The sequence below is a fragment of the Vespa crabro genome, chromosome 1, assembly GCF_910589235.1.
Source record: "Vespa crabro chromosome 1, iyVesCrab1.2, whole genome shotgun sequence".
Classification (NCBI taxonomy): domain Eukaryota; kingdom Metazoa; phylum Arthropoda; class Insecta; order Hymenoptera; family Vespidae; genus Vespa; species Vespa crabro.
The window spans coordinates 23,515,639-23,525,119 of NC_060955.1; the positions used below are offsets into that span (position 1 = coordinate 23,515,639).

Sequence of the window (9,481 nt, forward strand, 5' to 3'; positions counted from 1 at the left end):
CAATGGCTACGTATGTATATATATATATGTATGTATATTTAAAATAACTACGTATGTAACGAATATCATATACAAATATCATATATGCATCATATAAAATATATATATATATATATATGTATATCATATGTCTATCATATACAAGGTGGGCCAAATAAAGTGTTACAATCTGTTTATAGGGTGGCCCAAATAAAGTGTTACAAGATATATCTAGGATGGTCCAAATAAAGTGTTACAAGATATATGCAGGATGATCCAAATAAAGTGTTATAAGATATATGTAGGATGGTTCAAATAAAGTGTTACAAACCATACGCGGATAAATGGTCCAAATGAAGCGTTACAAGTTGTTTTCATTGCGAACATTACAGGAATCAAGTTATTATTATTATTATTATTATTGTTATTATTATTATTATTATTATTTTTATTATTATTATTATTATTATTATTATTATTGTTATTATTATTATTATTATTAATTCTTTTTTCTTCTTTAATTTCAAGGAATAATACGATATATTTGTGGACGAATGACATAACATTTGTACTCTACGAATGTTTACTCACCGAATAAATTATAAGAAAAAAAAGAAAGAAGGAAGAAAAAGGAAGATAGAAGGGTAGGAAAAACAAGCAAAAAGAAGAATTCCAGATCATTCTCTTTAATAGGAGAATAGATAGACATCTGACTTATGAGACATTATTTAGGTCCCACCTTGTATAACTGCATACTGCATTAGACAGACATATGTGTGTGTGTATATATATATATATGTACCTAAGTATGTATAACCGTTACGATTCTTTCAAAGGGACCTTGACGAGACGCTACCATTTTTGCTCGCGATGCATCGAGTGTGCGCTCAGGTGCTCGTGAGTGCGCTTCGTAACTAACGTCAGTTTATTTTCTTTTCTTTTTCTTTTTTCTCTCTTTTCCTTTTCTCTCTCTCTCTCTCTCTCTCTCTCTCTCTCTCTCTCTGTCTTTGTCTCTTCTTTTTTTACCTTTTTAAAGGTATTAAACCGCGCGTTATAGGCGCGTTAAAAAGTCCACGTTAGTATAGTCGTCTTCTTTCTAAAACTAGTCTCTAAGCTGACCGCTAATCGCAATTAGCTAATAACGACAAAGGAGAAAGCGAGGAAAAACGAGTCGTTTCTACCTCTTCTCCCTTCCTACCATCCTCCCTCTCCTCCCTTCTACAATGACGACGACGACGACAACGTCGACGTTGAAGACGAAGATGACCAACAATGATTTCGTTGGAAACAAATACAAAAGGAGAACGGTTTTCGAAAGCTTTTTATTACGCTCGTTCATAATCATAATTCTCCTGCCAAATCGCAAATGGCCCTAAGCTAAAGATAGGCTCGTCATAGACATAGAGATAGAAAGAAAGAGAGAGAGAGAGAGAGAGAGAAAGAGAGAATTGGTGCTAGTGCATCGGTGCAAGGGGAATTCTACAACGACCTTGGCCTTACGAGTTTATATAACGAGGAAACGAGCGATACGCGAGCTCAGTCGTGCCAAGTACTCTCTTTTCGACCTACGTTCTAGATCACGATCTTTCTAGATCATTTTCTCTATTATTCCTATTTTTCCCTGTGCGCGCGCGCGTGCGTTTTTGTATATATTTATATTTTTTTATATACACAAACATACATATACTTATATATATATACAATATTTTTTTTTTCTTTTGAGGGGTGAGGGATTGGGCAGCGAGTTCGTTCGTTTGCTTTTTCACCCGTTCGATTTTGAGAGGGTGAAGAAAAAAAAAAAAAAGAAAGAAAATAAAAGGAAAAGAAAAAGAAAAGATTTGCTCGATAAATACCGTCGTCATCGTCGTCGTCGTCTTTCTCATCGTCGAAATGTCCGAAAAGAAATCGTCCTACGACGATTTTAAATTTCGAAGAAGGTTAGGATGAATCCTTAGGGAAAGGGGATCTACCTATTTATCTATCTATCTATCTATCTATCTATCTCTTTGTCTATATTAGTTCAGTGTAAGTTTACGAAGGATTAAAAAAGGAGAAGAAGGTTTTAAGGGTGAGTAGCGCCATCAAAAACAAATTCCCCGGCAATTCTAAGTGCGTGAGTGCGTGCTTGCGTGCCAATGCGCAAGCGCGCACACTCGCGCCATTTTAAATTAACTTAACATATACATATACAGATATCTATGCTGATAATAATGACCCTGACACTATGTCACATTGAATGCGATAAAACTTGGTTTCTTATAATATTTAAAAAAAAAGAAAAAAAAGGAAATATATAAAAATACGCAGATACATATATGTGTGTATGTTTTTGTGTATGTTATATATATATATATATATATATATATATATATCTTTCTATCTTTCAGGATTGAAGATTAGCAGTGAACACGCTAAGACACACCCTCCTCCATCAAAACCTTCGTATTTAAAGTTGGATGATCATGACGACGATGACGACAACGACGACGATGATGACAATAATATATATAATTTTTACAATCCTCAATCTGATCGTTCAGATTAATTGCAAATGCAGTTTAACATCTAATGTCAACGGTGAACAATCTATTGCATATGCCTGTACTGATAGCGAACTGAGCGACCTCGATGAAATTTCAAACGAGGCCGAATGGATTGAATTTTCTGTATCACGAATACATACAATACCCGATGATGCATTTTCGAGATTCCGCAATCTCAAAAGATTGTCATTTTATAATTGCCACGTAGATTCGATATCTCGTAATGCCTTTCGCGGAATACAATTGTTGGATTGGCTTATATTCTATGGTACAAAACTTCATGTAGCTAGGACCGCTTGGTTTCAACATTTACCAAACCTGAGGAAACTCATTTTGCATAGGTACATTCATACACATATACATATTTATCGTATATATTTATATATGTGTATCTCTCTCTCTTTTTCTCTCTCTCTTGTTCTCTATGCTTTTTTAGCTTAGAGAATAAAGTTCTACATGAAAATACGTATAATACGCATGACCCATTTTTAACTAAAGAAACAATGATTAAATTCAAAGCATATTCGTTTAATCTTTTCAAGTTTCCGATATTTCGTAATCAGGAAGTGCATACTTATGCATAACATGAGGGAGGAAACACTCGTAGGAAGATCAAGAATTCCTTTTTACGTTCGAGCATACTATCAATAATATATTCATTGTCAACAGTATGAATCATTGAATCTTATTCCAGTAACACGCAAATAGATGATCATTTACTTTGCCCAAGAGACTCTTTTTTTAACTTGGGTAGCGTCTTTTATATTTCTTTTCGATCAAATCATTTTCTATTTTCTCTTTTTTTTTTTTTGCTTATTCCTTTTTTTATTTTTCATTTTTTATTTTTTTATTATTTTGTTTCCTTATAAATATTTTTTCTTGTCCTTGTAATTTAGTAGAGTGAAAATTCCTATAAAAAGAAATTCATTTATAGATGTTCCAATCTTTTTTCTGTTTATTATTAAATATTATGAAGTTTCACTTTATTATTAACGAAAATAAATATTTTTTGTAATAATTACAGATGTGGAATAGTCTACATAGAAGCGGACGTTTTTCGATCGCTATCAAAATTGGAAATATTAAGTTTGTACGATAACGAACTCGATTGTATTCCTATTGACGAGTTAACATTCCTCAGATCGTTGAGGAACATACGAATAAATGGAAATCCTTGGTTATGCGAATGCAGACGAAGATTAGAAAGATTCTTTCACGAGCGACATATTTTTGAAAATGTTGGAACTGAAGAAAAAATTATGCCTGTATATAAAAGTTCGCGACAATGTATGGAAAAGATTAATATTTTTGTTAATTCGAGACATCCGACTAATTCGAATACAAAAGTTTTGGAAGAAGTGAGTAAACGTCAAAATTATTGACAAATTATTTACACCAAAAAAGTTATATTTTTTAATGGAACAAACATTTTTTTTTGTATCTCTATATATATATATATGCGTCTCTATATACATACAAAAAAAAAATTAAAAAAAAAAAGAAATATATATATATATACATTCCCTTTTTTTTATATTTAAACGAAAAAAAAATATCCACACGTATTTGCACAAATTTTATTTATTATTATTACAGGGAGAAGAGTTTCAAACGTCGACACTTCGTTCGTTAGACCGTCTTCCAGATAAAACAACCTGGATCGAATTGTCCGACCTAAAGTTAGATGTAATTCCGTCTTATACGTTTTTCCGTTTTGGAAATACCTTAAGAAGTTTGGAATTTCGCAATTGCATTATCGAAAAAATCGAACCAAATGCATTTGCTGGATTATACAAATTAGAACGTTTGTCGTTCGTTAATAATGATTTACCACGAATAGAAACTAATTGGTTCCGAGATCTCGTTAATTTGCGTAGATTGATCATCGCAAGGAATGAGATAGAATATATTCATGAATATATCTTCTGGCATTTGAGAAATAATCTTAAATATCTTGATATACGTAATAATCATTTACGTTGTTTACCGATCGAAGAGATTAAAAGATTAGTAAAATTAGATAGATTAGATGCTACTGGTAATCCATGGAATTGTACTTGTCGTGAGAATTTGGAAAAAATTCTGTTGAAAATGAATATTGGATTTGAGATAAGCGTTGGTAAATGTTACGACGACGAAAATCAAATATCATCTGTTATAGAAGAACGACATAGAAATCAGGTAAATATATATATATTAAATTAGTTTTATAATCTTTTGATCGATACACGTATGAACATTTAAAAAAAAAATTATATTCGATATGATTTAAAATTTTTCAATTGTTATTTAGACGAACGTAATAACGAATTCGATAACTGGAAACGTACATTGGGGATCGTTCGAAGAGAGTTTGAACGAGAACACGAATGTTAGCGTATTAATACCAGTTACAACGACAATATCTACGACCCAAGAAGAAATAACGCAACAATCAACAACTAAATTTATTAATACCAGTAATATTATTACCACATTAGAACCTACGATACACAATGGAACCTGTACTTTGGATAATAATTCTCAACAAGTATATATTTGTACTGGTTTGACCTCAATCAATCCGGTGAATTCAATAGATATCAGAGCAGAAACAATTACAATTGTTTTGTCTAATATACCGGTAATACCACCAGAATCTTTTCAACGTTTCAAGGGTTATTTAAAAAAATTAGAATTTCATGATTGCGGAATCGAAAAAATTGCGACCGGTGCTTTTATCGGACTCTACAATCTCGAGTATCTATCAATATATAATAACGCATTGGAATCGTTTAAAAAAGATTATCTGATAGGTCTGACGACGAACTTGAAATATTTAAATCTTTCAAGGAATCGTATATCAAAGATCGACAATGACGTTTTTGATCTTTTCCCAAATCTCATCGGGCTCGATATTTCCGATAATGCGATGAATTGTATTGGCATAGAATACATAGAAAATCGATTGGTTTATTTGAAATCGTTCAAAGTAATTGGTAATCCTTGGAGTTGTCTTTGTAGTGTCAAATTGACTGAATTTTTTGATAAACGAAATTTGCCATACGATAAGAATACATTGATCGATAAATCGGAGTGTTATGGTACACGTGAACCATCCTCGACTGTCTCGCCATCGACACCATTTTTAACGACAAAGCCAACATTGATTATAACGAGTACAAAGGAAGAAGAAACACCGAGTACGATAGAAGGTGTTTGTACTTATCATAGAAAAGATAATAATGAACTTACATACGTTTGTACAGGTGGAAATATATTACTTTTTAATACGATTACAAATGAGGTAACGGCTATTGAGTTTCACGAAGGACATTTACCACGTTTACCAGCTGGTACATTATCAAAATTCGTTAATTTACGTAAATTACTTATTAGAAATTCTGGTTTAAGTATAATCGAGCCAAAAGCATTCGACGATTTGAAGGAACTTAAATTATTAGCTATACAAGATAATCCATTGACTATGGTCGATGGTTCCTGGTTGAATTTGAACGAACTCGAGAGACTCGATTTACGTGGTAATACGATAAGATATATCGCACCGCAATCCTTTCGTAATCTTTCAAAATTACAATATCTCAATTTGGAAGGTAACGATTTGAAATGTATATTTACGAGTGATATAAACGAAATGCCGGAAATTCATATAATAGAATATTCGGGTAATCCGCTTAAATGGAAATGCAGATTGGAATTGGAACAATTTTTGGAAATGCGTAAAATTAAATTCGTTAAGATCGAGAAATCCTGCGAAGGAAAGACATATATGAGGAATGTACTTTGGCAAAATCAATCGGTTTATTACTACGACGAGTGTCAGTCGTGTTCGTCAGGTTCCAGAATCAAATTCTCAATGATACTGCCAATGTTTATTATATATTTAAAGTTTTATCGTTTATAAATAAGAAACAAGGGCGATCACGAAAAATGAAATACGAACGATAATTCAATTTCTAAAATTTATGAACGTCCAGCGTACGTTAGTTTCTTAAAATCTTCCATATTGAAAAGTTCAAAGAATTCGTATGAATTTTTCAAGAATTAGATCTTAAGACAGAATCTCGATCATATTGTAATATTGATTATTTATTAATCAAAACGAAAAAAGAAAGAAAAAAAAGAAAGAGAAAAAAAAGATAACCATGATGTATACCGAGTATATTTAAAAAATAGAATACTTACAGATATTCGACAATGTTGCTGTATAACACGCTTAATAACGTTGTGATGTTAATGATTATTTAATTAATCGATTAATTTATTCTGTTCATTAGACTTTTTAAATAATTATTCATTATTTAACGGGACCACCGAAAAACTTTAACCACCTTAGTATATATATATATATATAAATATATATATGTATATACTAAATCTACTTTGTGTGCAGGAAATCAGTTGAAAGCTTAGTATATAATATATTTATTTACTTACTATTAATCTACTTATTTTATTTTCTTTATTTTAATATATATAAATAACTTTTTTATTTAAATTATTTATAATAATAAAAATGAGATCTACACATATAAAAAAAAAATGCTGTGAAAAAAACTGCCTGTTATATCGGCCCATATACAAGGCCCAAAGTTTGAATCTAATTTTATATAAATTATAGTTTATTTTTCCCTATCCCTTTTTCTTTTTCTTTTCTTCTATTCTTTTTCCATCGATAGAAACATCCAGTATATATTTATTTTTTTCTTTTCTTTTTTTTTGTTTTTTTTTTTTTTTTTGTTTTTTTTCTTCTTTTTATACCATTAATAGATAAACGCGCTAAATTTAATTACGCATACACACGCATAAGAATATAACGTTTTTGTGTATTATTAATATTAATGTAAAAACAAAGTGGATATTAAAATTGATAGACTAGTTAATCACATTGCTGAAATACTCATACGTAATTTATTTTCTATTTAAATAAATAATTAAACGCCAATAAATTCTCTTATAAATCATTCGCACAAACCTTATTTCAAAGTATTATGATATAATGCATATAGTATAATACAAATAATTTGTATTAAATTATAAAAATTATAAAAAAGAAAATTAAGATTAAAATTAACACATATTTATTGCTTTTTTATTCCTTAAAGAAGGATGTATTAGTAAAATATAAAAAATGGTTTCGTCAGATTGCCCGGCTAGCTCAGTCGGTAGAGCATGAGACTCTTAATCTCAGGGTCGTGGGTTCGAGCCCCACGTTGGGCGGGATTTTTTTTTTTTTTTTATCATTATTTAAACTCTACCTTATTATTCTGTCGTTCTAATTAATTAAACTCATACGATTAAAAAAAATATTTCTTTTTATCATCCTTGGTAAATAATTTTTTGTCTGAGAGAAAGAAAAAAAAATTTCACATAGCAGAGCGTGGTTTCGATCCACGGACCTCTGGGTTATGGGCCCAGCACGCTTCCACTGCGCCACTCTGCTGTTATGATTTTCGTAGTTTATACGATTAATTTTAATTACCAATAACGTTCTATGATATTTAAATAAATTTATATTAATATTTAGAACAAATATATATAATTGTAAATAAGGAACAAAGTAATATAATATTTTCCTGTAATTAATAGACAAAGATAGAAGCATAATTCTCGTACATCTTATCGATTTGCCGTCTAACAATGTACACCGAAGTGCCATCTAACGATGAAAACGCTAAATCTAATACAACATTCTTGCTTTATCTACATATTTCCATTTGTACAAATGGTAAAAAAGTTTTATAACATTTTCTGACGGTAAAAAGAAAATATCTGCTGATACAAATATATCTGAGATTTATATCAATTAATAGCAATTAGTAAGAGCTAATTCAATTTAATAACTAAATATTTAAGTAATTATTATTATTATTTTCTTTCTTTTTTTTTTTTTTTCCTTTTTTTTTATAATCTTTTCATAAATTTTTTGTACATATTATCATCGATAGATGACATTAGTATCGTGATTTTATCTTACTGTAATATGGTCATGGCAGTATGTAAACATATCAAGAAGAGAAGACACATTTTTTCAACATATAAATTTGTTTATAATATATACTTATATTCTACATATTCTATAACGATTACATATATATACATTTTTTTTTTTATTTTTGTTTTTATTTTTTTATTATTTTTTTTTTTTTTTTTTTTAAACAATCTATCGATGGAATCAAAATATTTTGTTTCAAAGAAACGACGTATACATTTTTTATCGAACGACTCTTGAAAAAAAAAGAAAGATAATATTATATATAAAAAAAATCAGTACGTATTCTGTTATATTAAATTGTAATTGCTATTTTTAAATACATTTAATAATTATTGCAAAATATTTCAAAACTTTGAGAAAATATATTCGATCGTAAAATAAATGTTATTTGACTATAGTAGTATCATCTAACTGTACTAGAGTGTTACTGTGTAAGGATGCGTGTGTGTATGTGTGTATTGTACCTTTCTCTCTTTATCTACTTTTCAGAGTACGTGTGTGCATAAACACACACACACACACACACACAACAGAGAGAGATAGCAATATATATACATACATATACAGATATCATATAGCTAACTTCCTTCTTATTCGTTTATCCGCTTTATGCGTGTGTGTACGATGTGTGTTAACATGAAGATGGGAACATATGACGCAATCGATGACACATATCGACTGCGGAATTTTATTCGGAATAAAAGGAAATGAGGAAAGAAATATATAGAAATTTTAACGTTTATATTTCGTACAATTGTCTGAAACATAAATAAAAGAAAAAATATATGTTTGTATGTGTGTGCGTGCGTGCGTGCCTATGTGTATATATATGTACATATATATATATATCATTTCTGTTATACACGACACTCGAAAGATGAAACTACATACGAGTCTCTCTCTTATCCCACTTGTGTGCGAAGCGAAAGTCGCCAGCTGGCAACGCTATTTTGAACGTTTTGCG

The 9,481-nt window shown here is 30.1% G+C and overlaps 1 protein-coding gene and 2 non-coding genes across 3 annotated transcripts; 2 read left to right on the forward strand and 1 right to left on the reverse strand.

Moving 5' to 3' along the window:
* The first annotated feature begins 875 nt into the window (after positions 1-875).
* LOC124425878 (slit homolog 1 protein-like) lies at positions 876-7,154 on the forward strand. The gene is made up of 5 exons (XM_046966886.1): positions 876-2,047; positions 2,367-2,863; positions 3,547-3,880; positions 4,119-4,703; positions 4,816-7,154. Exons 2-5 carry the CDS (start codon positions 2,436-2,438, stop codon positions 6,424-6,426), a joined length of 2,958 nt encoding a protein of 985 aa, XP_046822842.1. The 5' UTR covers positions 876-2,047; positions 2,367-2,435; the 3' UTR covers positions 6,427-7,154.
* A 515-nt stretch (positions 7,155-7,669) lies between these two features.
* Positions 7,670-7,742, forward strand: Trnak-cuu. The gene has a single exon. It is a non-coding gene; the product is annotated as a tRNA-Lys (tRNA).
* A 151-nt stretch (positions 7,743-7,893) lies between these two features.
* Positions 7,894-7,965, reverse strand: Trnam-cau. Its single transcript has one exon. It is a non-coding gene; the product is annotated as a tRNA-Met (tRNA).
* Positions 7,966-9,481: the final 1,516 nt, after the last annotated feature.